The sequence below is a fragment of the Mauremys reevesii genome, linkage group 2 (genome assembly GCF_016161935.1).
Source record: "Mauremys reevesii isolate NIE-2019 linkage group 2, ASM1616193v1, whole genome shotgun sequence".
Lineage (NCBI taxonomy): Eukaryota > Metazoa > Chordata > Testudines > Geoemydidae > Mauremys > Mauremys reevesii.
This window is the reverse complement of record NC_052624.1, coordinates 41,276,013-41,291,463: the sequence shown is the minus strand read 5'-3', so window position 1 is coordinate 41,291,463 and position 15,451 is coordinate 41,276,013. Positions and strand designations below refer to the sequence as shown.

General features: G+C 42.7%; 1 protein-coding gene across 2 annotated transcripts in view; it reads right to left on the bottom strand.

Moving 5' to 3' along the window:
- The window catches only part of ITGA8 (integrin subunit alpha 8), a 174,951-nt gene extending 167,115 nt beyond the window's left edge, over nt 1-7,836 (bottom strand). For both annotated transcript variants that reach the window (XM_039522444.1, XM_039522445.1), the window contains exons 1-2: nt 7,318-7,836; nt 6,697-6,821 (exon numbers count right to left, since the gene is read on the bottom strand). In XM_039522444.1, coding sequence (XP_039378378.1) covers nt 6,697-6,821; nt 7,318-7,652 — 460 coding nt within the window. In that variant the 5' untranslated portion in view covers nt 7,653-7,836. The remainder of the gene's footprint in view (nt 1-6,696; nt 6,822-7,317) is intronic.
- Nucleotides 7,837-15,451: the final 7,615 nt, after the last annotated feature.

Genomic DNA, 15,451 nt, shown 5'->3' with positions numbered 1-15,451 from the left:
ACCTCATTTGGAACCTGAAGTACGCAATCAGGCAGCAGCAGAGACCGGAAAAAAAATAGCAAACACAGTACAGAAGCTGGGAATGGGTGACAGGGGATGGATCATTTGATGATTACCTGTTCTGTTCATTCCCTCTGAAGTACCTGGCATTAGCCACTGTCGGAAGACAAGATACTGGGCTAGATGGACTTTAGTGTAACCTAGTATGGCCATTCTTATGTCCTTACGATGTTAAACGTAAGCTACTAAAATAATAAAGGAGAAGTTTAAAAAAATATTTAACAAGGTAAGGAAACTGTTTCTGTGCTTGTTTTATTTAAATTAAGATTGTTAAAAGCAGCGTTTTTCTTCTGCATAGTAAAGTTTCAAAACCGTGTTAAGTCAATGGCCAGTTGCAAACTTTTGAAAGAACAACCATAACACTTTGTTCAGAGTTTCAAACATTTCAGAGTTATGAACAACCTCCATTCCCAAAGTGTTTATAACTCTGAGGTTCTCCTGTATTAAGTAATTAAGCCTCACAGCTACAATGTAAGTGGGTATTCTTAGCCCCACTTCTGAGATGGAGAAATTGAAGCAAAGAAGTTGTGACTTGCTGAAGGTAAAAGAGGGAATCTGTTTCAGAACCAGGATAGGAACTCGGGAATTCCTGATTGCCTGTCCAGTGCTCACATCACACTAAAACATGCTCTTCCAACCCCATCTCCCTCTCATTATACTCCAAAAAGAGTCATATCCAGCTTTCCACTGCTTTAAGGGTAGGTTAGTGCAATATGACACCTTTAAGAGGAGGGAGGGAACAAAGTGGAGAATCTTTAAAGACATCTCACCTCCCCACTGGAGCAAAACACATACATCATTTAGGGGGTTAATTGCTGTTGCTTAGTAATTAAGTCAGCGTAGTGCTTTGGAGAAGTGCTGGATTGACCGATCTGAAAAAAAATGAAGTTCCCTTACCTTTCCACAAGCTAGATATTAACACCCACAAATATGCACATCACATGCCATAAAACACTAAAAGTTAGTTTTGGGTTAGTTTTATCACTGGTGGATGAAAATCATCCTGACTTGACAGATTTACATATTCTTATATGATATATGACAGTTTGGGATAATCCACTGTAGAACAATTGAGATTATGCCTTGTGATTTTTCTACACAAATATGAACATGTAGCACTTATTCTTGGTCTCAGTTAGGATGACTTTCTGCCTAACTGGCTGTATTCTGATATACAGATATTGATAGCGGAATACTAAGGAATCCATTCCGTGTTTGGCGGCTGGAAGAAGGCACTCTGAAGCAGTGACAGACATTTAAAGTTAGTTTCATATCTCACTATGTACTGGTCTCAGTTCCAACGCCTCTTCCTGTCCAGCATTGTCTCCTAACAACCCTCAAGGATTTGTGCAGAAGAGGCTTATCTTGAGCCATTCTTCTTCCCTTGCTTGTTTTTCCTTACAACCCCATATTAAACTAAACCAATATATTCAGACAGTAAACATCTCAATAACCAGGTCAACATTCAGTAATCGTAAATTATTACAGAACAGCTGTAATTACTATCCCACCATAAAGTTAGCATGTGGCATAATACAGCTTCCTGACTCTTGATTGATGTCATTACATTATATGTGTCAGCTCTCTCTCTTTTTTCTCCACATTTGAGCAGAGGGAGGATATTAATAGCATAAATTCAAATACTGGTGATGCATTTGGAATGTTGTTGATGAACGAATGAAATTCAAGTCAAAGACTTGAAGGTCAGAAGGGACCATCACTACTATATAGTTTGACCATCTGCACATTGCAGGCCACAGAACCTCACCCACCCACTCCTGTAATAGACCCCTAACCTCTGCCTGAGTTAGTGAAGTCCTCAAATCATGATTTAAAGACTTCAAGATACAGAGAATTCACCATTTATACTAGTTTAAACCTGCAAGTGACCCCTTCCCTGTGCTGCAGCGGAAGGAGAAAACCCCCCAGAGTCTTTGCCAATCTGACCCAGGGGAAAATTCCTTCCTGACTCCAAATATGGAGATTGTTTAGACCCTGAGCATATGGGCAAGACCTACCAGCCAGACACCTAGGAAAGAATTATCTGTAGTAACTCAGAGCCCTCCCCATCTAGAGCCCCATAATGATCCGTTGGAGATATGTGCTGCTAGCAGTCAGCTACATGCCACTGTAGGCAGTCCTGTCATACCACCCCCTCCATAAACTTGTCAAGCTCAGTCTTGAAGCCAGTTAGGTTTTTTCCCCCACTGCTCTCCTTGGAAGGCTGTTCCAGAACTTCACTCCTTAACCTAATTTCAAGCCTAAACTTGGTGATGGACAGTTTATATCCATTTATTCTGGTGTCCACATTGATGCTTAACTTAAATAACTCCTCTCCTCCCTGGTATTTATCCATCTGATGCATTTATAAAGAGCAATCATATCTCCCCTCAGCCTTCTTTTGGTTAGGGTAAACAAGCCAAGCTCTGTGAGTCTCCTCTCATAAGGTAGGTTTTCCATTCTTCAGATCATCCTAGTAGCCCTTCTCTGCACCTGTTCCAGTTTGAATTAATCTTTCTTAAACATGGGAGACCAGAACTGCACACAGTATTCCAGATCCTGAGATCTCACCAGTGCCTTGTACAATGGTACTAACACTTCCCTGTCTCTATTGGAAATACCTCGCCTAGTGCATCGTAGGACTGCATTAGTCTTTTTCACAGCTGCATCATATTGGTGGCTCATAAACCTCCTGTGATCAGCTAATACACCCAGATCTTTCTCCTCCTCTATCACTTCCAACTGATATGTCCCCATCTTATAGCAAAAATTCTTGTTGTTAGTCCCTAAATGCATGACTTTGGACTTTGCACTGGGGCATTCTATACCTCAAAGCAACACCCTGAAACCCCCATATTCACCACTATCATATAATTATGAGATGTTTTGAACAAGGTATGCCTTGTGAGGTGTCATGTTAAAAGCCTTAATCTGTTGACCTTTAATATTATGTTGGATTGTATATGCTATTATATATGTGAGGTTCTGAAGTATTGTCACTGAGATATGTTATGAGGCTGGGAACACACACAACCAGCCTTTCAGGTACAACAGTGGAGTAGCCAGACTTGCTGGTGTCCCACCAAAGAGAATCCACTCTCCCAGCAGCCATCCCAGAAGACTTCTGAGAGAGAGCATGTAGACAATGGATGCTGCTTGACCAATGGGGGCAGACCCCCATGTCACAGCAAGCTGGAAGAAACTATAAAAGAGGGGAAGTGACATCATGACTTGGCCTCACTCCCACCACAACTCAACACCTGGAAACATGTCTGTAGGACAAAGACTTTGAACTGGGGGAGGGTGGTCCTAGGGTGAATGGCAGTTCCAGCCTGTGTATTGAAAATCTGTGAAGATCTGTGACCTGTTTGTACCATTTATCAGAGTGAGACACTGTTTAATTCAAATTCTGTTTAGTTCATAGAACTTAGTCTGCAAATTTATTTTTGTTTCTTAGGTAATCAACTTTGATCTCTATGCTTGCTACTTATAATCACTTAAAATCTATCTTTCTGTAGTTAATAAAGTTCACAAGGTAATTCCAAACTCCTGTAAATCAAAAGTATTATTATAGCTCTTTTGTAAAGGGCACTTATGGAAAGCGTTCTCATTCAATTAACATTTCTTTGTTTCTATTTTTTTAAGTCTGATGGTCATTGTTGGCAATACAAGTGAGAAAAGCATCGAAGTGTGCTTCTCTCATTGGGACAAGGTAACTCTCATTGACTATAATACTACAAGTGAGTTACTCATGTGTCAAGGGGAGACTAGACCCCCCTAATGGGAACATTAAAGACTTGTATGCTTATAATTCAAGGAAATGCTGGATTTAGCTGTAAGTTTGCATTGCCATTTAAGTGGTATGTAATGTGTTCTCTCTCTCTGTCTGTGTACCACATTAGTTTCTATTCTAATCTTAGTGAAGCAAATTATTAATTATTCAGCAGTTTGTTTTCCTTTTATTGTACTTAGCACACTTGACTGAAAGAGCAGCCAATACTGGACTAGGTCCAAGAAAAAGGTGAGTTTTGTATAAAAAGGCATAAAAATGAAAGCTTTCAGCTCTGAAATCATCTAATTTTTTCTCTCTCCTCTGTTTTGGAAGGTTATTTCCAACCCTTTGATGTCAACAAATTCAATGCCTTTTACAAAACTACTTCTGTGTGTGAAACATTCCTTTTTTTAAATTAAAGCCAGTATATTTAATTCCCCATCTACTATACTCTTCATAAGTGAAACTTCCTAATATTGGAGAAATGATGGTCTTGTGATTAAGCCAGTAGACTGAGATGAAGGGGATCCATATTCAATTCCTAGCCCCACCATAGGCTCCCTGTGTAACCTTGGGCAAACCTAAATATTTTGTTTCTGTGTCTCAGCTTCTCCCCTGTAAAATGGGAACAGTATCACCTCAAAGGGATATTGCAGGGATAAATTAATTAGTGAGTCTGAGGTATTCATACAGTGACAGAGGTCATATAAGGTCATATAAGAATATTCTGAAAACATCTGTAATATTTAACAAACAATTGGTTGTGTGTCTTACAGCTACAAACACAAAAAAGGGAAATATATTAAAAAGATTTAAAACAATATCATCCAGGCTAAAGACAGTATTGTCTACTCTGCTTTGGAGTAGAGAGGAGATAAAAAGGAACAGAAGATTGCTCATATAGCTGAAAATATTCTGAAGAGAAGGGAGCTGAACCGAACGTAAGTGGCATCATTCCCAAGTAAGGTAATCGAGTTTACACCCCAGATGTATAAAGAAATTAATGTTGACGGAATCAGTGATGACATATGCAAAGCATTCTTTGCACCCACATCCTAGCTCAAGCTTATGTTTGAATTCATTGATATATACGGTACATACCCTAGTACCCTCTCCTTTCTCTTCTCTCTAACCCCTATAGACATAGGGTATTACCTTGCCTCTGTGGACTCCCTGAGATCACTCCATGCTTCAGCTTAGTGCTCTGGAAAAGTGTTGGACTGACTACTCTGGAAAATGAAGTTCTCTTATCTGGTCACAAACTAGCCTTTGCATGGCAAAGCCCAGGGTTCAAGTAGTCAACTGCTTCTGGCCACCACACCTCCTACCTACTCCAGAAGGATAGACCTTTATTCCAGATCTCTCAGAAATTCTATGAATGATATAACTTGTGGAGTCATCCTGAATCTGCAAAAACAACAAGGAGTCCTTGTGGCACCTTAGAGACTAACAAATTTATTTGGGCTATAACCCTAGCCCACGATAGCTTATGCCCAAATAAATTTGTTAGTCTCTAAGGTGCCACAAGGACTCTTCGTTGTTTTTGCTGATACAGACTAACACGGCTACCCCTCTGATTCCTGAATCTCTTTAGCCACCCACTGGCCCTATGTTTCCACTGTAATCATTTTCAAGGATAACATTTTCAAATGTACTGGATCCTCACTTTGGATTAAACTTCAATACTTGAAAACAATTTATATTTAAACACATAGCACTGCACTGTATGCTTCTGTGGCATTATAAGGGTGTTATTTACCCAGATGTAAATAGTAAGTGTGTTTGCAATATTTGCTGTGTACATATATACACATGCATATATTAAAATATATACACACAGCACAGGGGACATGTACACTCAGTACATCTACATGCATATAGAATTAGAGACAGTATATATCCAGATATTGCAGGTGTATTGCAATGTTTAGAATACAGTAAACTGGGACTCTTTCATGCATTTGCACACAGACAGCTGGGGAACTGTGTTGCTGATTTGTTAGATATGGGGAAGTTCACTGAAATTTCATTTATGTTCATAGAAACAGACTTTGTTGTATTATATTAATATTTGTATGACGAATAAGCACTAAAATTAAATACAATCTGGTGAATTGTAACTTTTGTTTCTAAAGATTATATTATATAAATATGCCTACATTAAACCATTCTGTTTAAATGTTTTTGGAAACACTAGGTTTAAATTATTTTCAAGGGCTATAAAGAGAAAACATAAACAGCCTGAATTGTTTAAAATGTGTGTTCCCTTTAATTAAATAAGAAACATCTGTCTTGGGATTTTGAAAGTGGTCGGATATAATCTATCCACATTATGCCTACATCAGTTTGCATCCAACATCCAGTATTTTGAAAGAAAATTCTTCCTTTCTGCAAAGAATTAAATCAGCATGCAGCATAAAGTACCGCCTCCCTCTGAATGGGCAGAAAATCCCTTGTTGAAAACAGCACTGAAGAAGACCAACAACCAATTTCCACTGTGCAGAGGGCTACGTGAAACACGGAGTTTGGTCTTCTGAACATTTGCAAGTGGTTATTTCTTTTTAAAGTGTTAAGTGCAATCCAAACACCTTTCATTCAAACTTATGGAAAACGGCAGTCGTCTACGCACCAATCCCCAAATTCACGAGATTGTTATTTCTGTAGGGACCATTAAACACTCTTTCCCCCCTCTTCTCCCCCTCCCCCCCGCACACAAACTTCCAAGAGTGAAATTTCTCTAGGGAACTACACACACTCAGATCAGACTTACAGACATACGTGAACGGAGCGGCGAATCAACTCGCAGTAAGGGGTGACTTTAGCAAAATATGCTGTGCGTTATATGCTTATAACGATTCACTTACTGGTAGTATCAAAGGGGATCTGTTTGCACTCAGCGGCTGGCCAAGGACAGTAATACACCGCTCCCCCTTCCTGTATATCCGGCTGTGTAGTGTTGGCTTTGGGAGCACCGACCAGGACACTTACTCTGCAAAAACATTTGTGACCGTCACTAGCTGGTGAGCAAAAAGATAAAGGCGAAGTGATGGCAGATCATTTGTGCCAACACATTATCACCCCCACCGGAGCCCCGGGACTGGCAGAAATCCCCTGCTGCCCCATGCTCCAGCGAGCTCTCGTTCCGACCTGTTGCCAGGAGATAACCCCTGCGGGCGAGGGGGCAGCTGGGGCTGTAATCGCGGGCTGGTGACAGAGACCCGCAACGGGCTGCCACCGCTAGGTGTTTGGGCAGATCCCCCCACCCCCGCCCCGAAGCTGGTTTCCAGGCGTGCCCTGGCGAGCGTCGCCCTGGCTGGCTTTAGCCAGGAAGACTTGGGCTGATGGAGAACTTCTCTGCCCCCCCCCCCCCGGGTCTCCGATCGCCCCGGCTCTGTGGCTAAGGGCCGAGGAGGGGCCGCCGAGCAGGGCGACGGGCTAGGAGCGAAGCGACCCGCGGTGACCCCGCGGAGCCCGGGGCTACTTACGCGCCGGTGTAGTGGTGGAAATCCACCGCGTAGCCGAAGTAGCTGCTCTCGGGCCCGCTGTACACGGTCACCTTCTCCTCGTCCACGTTGAACGCCGCCAGCCCCGGCGGCCGGAGCATCCCCGACAGCAGCAGCAGCAGCAGCGGCGGGGCGAGGGGCTCCCAGCGGCGCCCCGGGACCAGCATCCTGCTCCTCGGCCGTGGAGCCTCCCGCTCCCGGGGCAGCGCGGCGGGGGCAGCCTGGCGGGGCGCGGGGCGCAGCGGGGAGGCGGCTAGTGCGTAGGGACCCGCAGCGACTCGGCTCCGCGCCGCCTCTCGCCCGGCGCCCACAAGCATCTCCGCGCCGCGGCGAGTGAGGCAGCCGCTCGCTCGCTCCAGCCTCCAGTGGCCGCCGGCTGACTCCGGGGCTCCCCCTGGTGGCCGGCCGCTGGGGCACAGGCTGAGCGCTCCGCGGGGCAGCGGGCCCCTGGTGGGTGGGTGGCCGGCCGGGGACGGCGACTCCCTGGCTCTGAACTTTCTCTCTTCCCCACGCCGTGTGTGAGAGATACACGAGGGAATCTACTCGCTGGGGGTTGCCTGATGCCCCCTGGAATAGGATCCGAGGGGCTCTAGTCCCGCCCCACTCTAAAAGCAAACAGATTTTTGCCCTATCGTCTGAAAGGTAGACTCTGAGCCTTCCCCGCATAGCCAACAAGTCAGGGGGAGGTTCAGCTGCTTTGCTAAATCAGAGCAGGGCAATTAAAGCATGAAAGTACAAGCCCGTACATATAGGCGCAGCAGCATCCCCAGGGCAAAGTTTTCCCCGAAGTTTGTAGTGTGGTAGCCACTGGTGGCACCCTGGATCGGGGGCAAACAAAGGTGTGCAGCGCCCTCCCCCGCGGAGAAACCGGGAAGGACAAGTCACTTCTAACTCTTTTTTGGACTGCCAATGTCCCGAGTCGGGGCTGAAACGGACAGGTGGGATTTTAGGGAAAGGTGGAACCCGTGGTTCCAAGCTGTTTGTGAGCCGTGTGTGTGTGTGTGATCTAACCCACACATTTAAGGATGTTGGCTCTAACTATAAAAACAGCTGCTGTCTGCCAACTTAGCCCACAACTAATCCTCAATGAGAAACAGAGCTGAGCTAAATTTAAAAAATAAAATTGTGGCAGTACTTTCATTTTTCTTTAAAACGATTGATATGGCAACACCAACGACGCACTGCTGCCCCAGCCTTACAGAAAACTGTTTCCAAATAGCAAAGAATCCTGTGGCACCTTATAGACTAACAGACGTTTTGCAGCATGAGCTTTCGTGGGTGAATGCCCACTTCGTCGGATGCAAAACGTCTGTTAGTCTATAAGATGCCACAGGATTCTTTGCTGCTTTTACAGAACCAGAGTATCACGGCTACCTCTCTGATACTTGTTTCCAAATAACAGCTGCAAAGGTGTCTGATCGCACCTGTCCCCCCTCTCGAGCTAGAAAAATTTAAGGCCAAATTCTGAGAATATCATCCAGAGTAATTTCACAGAAACCAGTGGAGTTACTAGGATTTGTACTAGGGAACCTGAAATCAGAATTTGACCCTGAGAGACGCCTATGACAATTACAGAGCAGTGGTTGCTGTTCCATAATGAAGATCTTGATCCTGCAACTGCTTCTGTGTGAAAGGGTCCCATGCCTGTATGGAGCCTCATTTAGTTTAATAAATACAGGCTGTGGGAGTCCCCCTCCCGCACTTGCACAATCCAGCTCTAAGGAGTTTCCATCATAAGCCCGATTTTGTCCTCTGTCTCAAGCAAGATTTAAGAAAGCATCAACACTGTGACATGATCTGCAGACAAATTCACCCAGCTCTATCCATCTGTATAGCAGGGATGAAGTTTCAGTAGCTTCTAGCTGAATAGCTTCCTTCTCTTCTCCCCCACCCCCATGAGATCCTAAACCATTTCATCCTCTGAAGATTCTTATATTTTGAAAGAGCCTTTTATGATATAAAAGGACATGGAAAAGCTACTCCTAGGAATTGGACACTCAACAGCTCATTATAATTACCACTAAGATGGCTATTGTTTAAAAGAAGAGGCCTTTTCTTGTTTTCAAAATACATTTTAACCTCAGGAAAGATATAAAAAACAACCACACTTCGGAACACATCAGGAGGCCTATTTCTTTGTAAATTTCACCGGCTACATTGACTATATAAACTTTAACTATGCCTAAGGGAGTAACAAATTCATATAAAGAGAAAAATCACTATATGTAGTTACTATAACTATTATACAAGAGGAGGTGTCAAATCTCTCCCCTGACAAAAGAATGCAGACAACCCCATTCAATGCAGAAAACAGAAATGTCCCTCTCAGAATTACTTCTCTCCCCCTCCAATTTTAATCCATAACACCCTCTTGTGGGATTCTCCACTCCCATAATTTTGTTTTAGATGTTTTGTTTACAACTATATTAAAAAGTAGGCAGCATCTGCTTGAAATTCTACCCTTCCCTGCCTGGATAAATGGGACTCCAAAACCTGGCAGAAGAGGGCAGCATATTTCATTTTTAAATCCCCCAAGCTCCCCCCCCCCACCACATCAGAGGCAGAAACAAAGTAGAAAAACCTTTTAAAAATACTTCTTAATCCTCTAAAAAGCCATTCTTCTCTCTGAAAAAGAGATGAGTCCTTCTAGCATTTACAATGCAAGTGTGTATCAAGGAAATACTGGAGAAAGAAACCTCAAAGAATTGTAAACATTACAAACAAAGTCACATTTAAGATCACACTTGCTACATTTTGAGTGTACCTGTTATAGCAGCAGATGAAGTGCTTTGTGGCTAGAGTTACTCTGATATTCCCAGTCACTATAACCAATAGTGTGTTTATTTTTAAAGTTCGGTATAATTGCCATAAGCTGTCATCACTGACTCCCACACCTCAGTTTGTGGAACATATAATGAGTATCTATTGTTCCAATTTGGATGAAACCAAATAATAGCCATTACTTAGTTATTTTAGAATGAACATGTATTTCTGATGATAAGGATCAATAGCAAAATGCACTTAAATGACATAAGAGCCTAAGTCCTATTTTCAAAAGTAACAGGCTCCTAAGTGCATTAGAAGCTTTAGAAAATTTTACACCAAACTCCTAAATGAATAGAAATTCAACTTTTTGGAAATGTTGTGTTGTACTACATAACAGTAATACACTGGTCCCTTCTGACCTTGGACTCTATAAGTACCTGACTCTTTCATAGGGCTTTTCATCAGTAGATCTTAAAGTAATTTACAACAGAGCTCAGTATCATTATCATCATTTTACAGATGGGGAAACTGAGGCACAGAGCAACATCACTTTCCCCAGATCATCCAGCAAGGCAGCAGCAGAGCCCAGATTGAAACTCAGGTCTCACAAGTCCCATTCCAATGCTCTGTTCACTAGCAACCCTGCCTTATATGGGCCAATTTACAGTAGGTCTAGTAATTATAAAATTGCTCAAACTGGTGGCAGAGGGGAGGGGTGGGAAGGAGAAGGATCAGAACGACAGGAAGCTGTGTCATGCGCTTTTTGCCCCCAATGTGCTAGTATGTTGAAATTCTCTCCTTCCTTTTTTTATTTTTCTTTCAAATAATCCAGCAGCAGATAGAAGTGGGTGTCATAACCTACCCTCCCCCCTTCAAATTCAAGCACTAGTTGTTGCATTTAAAAAGTAGATAAATAGTTAAAGCTACTTATTGTTTAAAAATTAGACCACCAACACAACATTTAACCTTTCTCCCTTTGATAAATCCAGTGGCAGCAGGGCCAGAGCCTCCACAGCTGGAGAGAAACTCTGCAGGAGACACAGAACAACCAAAATAGAACACTCTCCAGGGGTCTAGCGTTACTTTACAAGGTTCTTGCCCACGCAGAAGAACAAATAAACAAAACCAAAATGCTCAGCACAGTGTTTGGCCATATCCTTATCAGACATCTTAAGCCCTTAAACTCCAGAAAGCAGGACCCATCTATAAACACAAATAAAACAGTTTTTCTGCCTGCAGTACTTCCCCCTCCAGCCCATTTCCCTGCATCCAGCCCAGTCTCCCCTCTTCAGCACTAAGCTCAGCTGCACTTGATTATCTCAGCTCAGAGGCACTCCCTGCTGGGAATCTACAGAGCTCTGCTGGGATTTAACTCCAAAATCTCCACAGTAATGTCTGCTTATTGGGCCCTTTCCCCAGGAGTATTGGGTCAGGATACATCGAGGGTCCTATCTGTGGAGCACCATGACACTTGTATACCCAATCCCACAAGTTCTTTCACCAATTTAAATGAAGTAGTGGGTCACCTAGTAAATATCCACAATGGGCTTGCATCTTAACGTAGACGAGACATTCAAATCTGGGATTTGTGTCAGCCTCTAGGAGAGAAAGGGGTTTGTTGTGAAATTTGGATCCAGAGCTAGATTCAGATGTTGAACCACCCCCAAACTGGAGGTGTACAGAGATGGGCTTTGTTTGGGCCCATCCCTAATAATGATGTGTACCAATGTTGCTTTTCATGTTTGATTTTGGATTCAAGAGTGCTGCGGTTGAGGCCAGAAGGACTATACGGAATAGACCATTATTGGACGCTGCAGATTTAAACCAGGTTGCTTAATAACCAGAAACCAGAAAAAGAAAACACACACAATCTATTCTCCCTAAACCCATATGACCATTAGAATAGTAAAATAATTATTTGTACTGTAGTATTGCCAAAAGGCCCTAGCCCCACTGTGCTAGGCACTGTACAGATAGCAAAACAGTTCCTTCCCCAAAGATCTTACAAGCTAAGCCGTAAAAAGTAAAACATTGTCCAGATAGTGTAGTCACAGACCATACCTTAGTGATATTTTGCAGTGGAGTTGCAGCATTTTGTAGCATGCATTGAATCTTTTAGTAAAGTGAAAAACATGTCACATATTGCCTTTTCAGCTAGGCATAACATGAAGAAATAGAGCCACGTGATAGGATATTCACTTCACTGGGAGACATGCCATCTGTTACAAGACACTACCACCATGTCCTGTTCACACTGTGTAAAAGAAAATTCCATCTAGTTGTGTTGTCTCAGTTGGTGTTTTGAAAGTAAAATGAGTATTAATAATATACCAATGGCAGATGAAATAATGATATTAAGAATTAATTGTAAGCCATGCATTAGATTCTAGATCCCAAACTCTTCAAGGAGTGTCAGAAATTCACGGGATGTTCCTGAGTGATAAGTGTTTCAATTAGAGCTCTGGTTTACTCAAAAACTGATAAAAACTCTGTAGGCAGAAAACTCACTACTAGCTATATGTATGACAGAGTGCAAGAGTGTCAGCTAATATTTCTAGGTCATTTATAACTTCATCATCATAACTCCCATAACTGCATTGGTCATTGGGGCACCATCATTGATGAGCAATCAACCAACTGTTTGTGTGTCAGTGCCTGATGATTGTGTGTCAGTGCTTGAGTCTCTGCAAAGTCCATTCCTGTCCACTCTTTTGTTGTCACTCCATCTCTTCTTCTGTCTACCTCTTCTTCTCTTCCCCTGTACTGTCCCTTGGAGAATGATCTTGGATAGGCCAGATGATCTTGTTATGTGGCCACACCACTTCAGCTTGCACTTCTTCACAGTCGTCAGGAGGTGTTCATATGACCCAGCACATTGGGTGATGATGTTGCAGACCTCTTCACTAGTGACATGGTCGAAGTAGGAGATGCCCAGGATTTTATGGAAGTATCTCATCTCTACTACCTGTATTTTCCATTCAAGTTCTGCTGTAAGGGTCTTGCATGCATACAGAAAAATGGAGATGACCAGTGCGTGCAGCAGTTTCAGTTTGGATTCCAGGGAGACGTTCTTATTCCTCCAAACTGGCTTTAGCTTTGCCACTGCTGCTGTTTGCGCAGTTCTTGCCAAAATTTCTGCCTTTGATTCTTCATTAGTGATGATTGCCCCCAAATACTTGAACTGTTTCACTGTCTCCAGCTCTTGTCCACTGACAGTGCTGTGTGAGCTGATCCCATCACGTTTGTTTGTCATCAGCTTGTTTTTCTCGGCACTGATTTCCATGCTGTATTTTGCAGAGGTTTCATCCAATCGTTTCACAAGGTTGGCAAGTTCATCTTCACTGCCTGCCAGGCCATCAATGTCATCAGTGAACTGAAGATTTTAGATTGCTCGCCCCCCAGTGCTGACTGTGCATATATGATCTTCCAGGGCATCAGTCATTATGCGCTCCACGCAGATGTTGAACAGTGTGGGTGAAAGAAGGCAGCCTTGCCAGACTCCAACAGTGGTGCAAAACCACTCTCCTATTGTGCCATTGACGAGAACTGCACAGCTGGCCTTGGCATACAGTTTAATGATAAGAAAAAGCTTACAACCAACATTATACTGCTTCATGGTTGCCCAGAGAGCTTTGTGCCATACTCTGTCAAATGCCTTCTTGAAGTCAACAAAGACATGGTAGATGTCCTGCTGGTGTTGTAAATAGTTCTCACATAGAATACGAAGGTTGAAAATCTGTTCTGTGGTACTTCTTCCAGCACGAAAGCCAGCCTGTGCTTCAGCGATGATATTCTCCACTTGTGGCTTTATAACTTACTTACACTAAATTGGCTTATGATCTGCTTGTTTTGGATCAGTGATACTCAGACTGAGGCTACAGAGCCACATGTGGCTCCTTAATGTGTCTTCTGCGGCTCTTCGCTGCTCTTGATATTAAAACATTGTGTGATTTAATTATTAACCAATCTAGGTTATTAACCAATCAGGATGCTTTTACTATGTTATTAACTAACTGCAGTTGATATAATATCTTGGTCAGTCTTTTTGCCGTGAGTATTTTCTCTCTCGCTATATATGTATATATATATTATAAACATTATTCAATTTATATATATATATATATATGTTATTTTTACCATTTAACAAATGTATGCCAAGGCCAGCAGTGCAGTTCTCGTCAGTGGCACTATATATATAGAGAGAGAATGAAACTATGAATTCACACTATGGTGGCTTTTTTGGGTAATGTTGATCTCTAATTTGGCTCCTGAACCACTGAGGTCTGAGTATCACTGTTTCAGATAGAATCACATAACAAGCTTTTTTCTATAAATGACCAAAATGGGCCAAACTAGACCAGAGCAGAGGATATCTGGATCTAACTGTTTTGTGAGGATGGAATATCATTTTATTGTGCCTGAACAGGAGGGCTGCTTTTAGCCTCTCAAAAGTTCAGCTCATCAGACATTTCAGAGACATACAGTATAAAGCTGAGGTCACAGCAATGAGTCTACATTACTGCAGAGGTCCAAATGAGAGAAATGTACACACCACCTAATGGTCCCTCACTGTGTATGCATTCTGTATTGCACCCACTCGTGCCGCTTCAACTGTAAGCTCACACAGAGTGAAGTGTGCTCTTTTAAGCTAGAATGATTTACCTAATAGGTGAGTTCTGGAGGAGGGGATAGAGGACAAGTGGTCAATATTAACTGGTGCTTGTTCCAAGCATAAAAGGTGGCATAAAAGCAAGATAGATGCCATGAATGGGCAAAGACATAGTCAAGAGAGAAGCTGGGGCAGAGCAGGCAGGATTTAGCTGCAGGTTAGGGATGAGCCAGAGGTGGGGCTGGTATGGAGCAAAGCCTTGAATGGAGGTCAAGCCATGAACTTGATGCATGAGGAAAGTGGGAGTTCTGGTGGAGGAAGGTGCAGGAAGGAAAGAGGGGAAGATGATATACAAAATGCTGCTGACGAGATTGAGTAGACAAGAAAGAGGGGAGATGTGGTCTGAGAGAAAGAAGAGACAATATTATCACACATGATTGCTGTGTTCAATCCCATGTCAGTAAATCAACCATGACATTCATCACAGCCATGAATGTTTTAAATCCATGAACATAGTTGTGTCACTCATCTCTGTGTTCTGAGATTGATTGAATGGCACTGATTTTGAGAGAGAGAAAAATTACTTACACCAAATCCATTGACCCTAAGGGGAAAATTTGTCCCTAAGAGTTTCACTTTGACTTAGTACTTTTGGATTCCATTTTGGAGCTTTTTTTAATTATTATTTTAAGCTAACTTCCTGCTCCTCATGTGCTATTGTGATTTTCTTTGCAGTGGCCT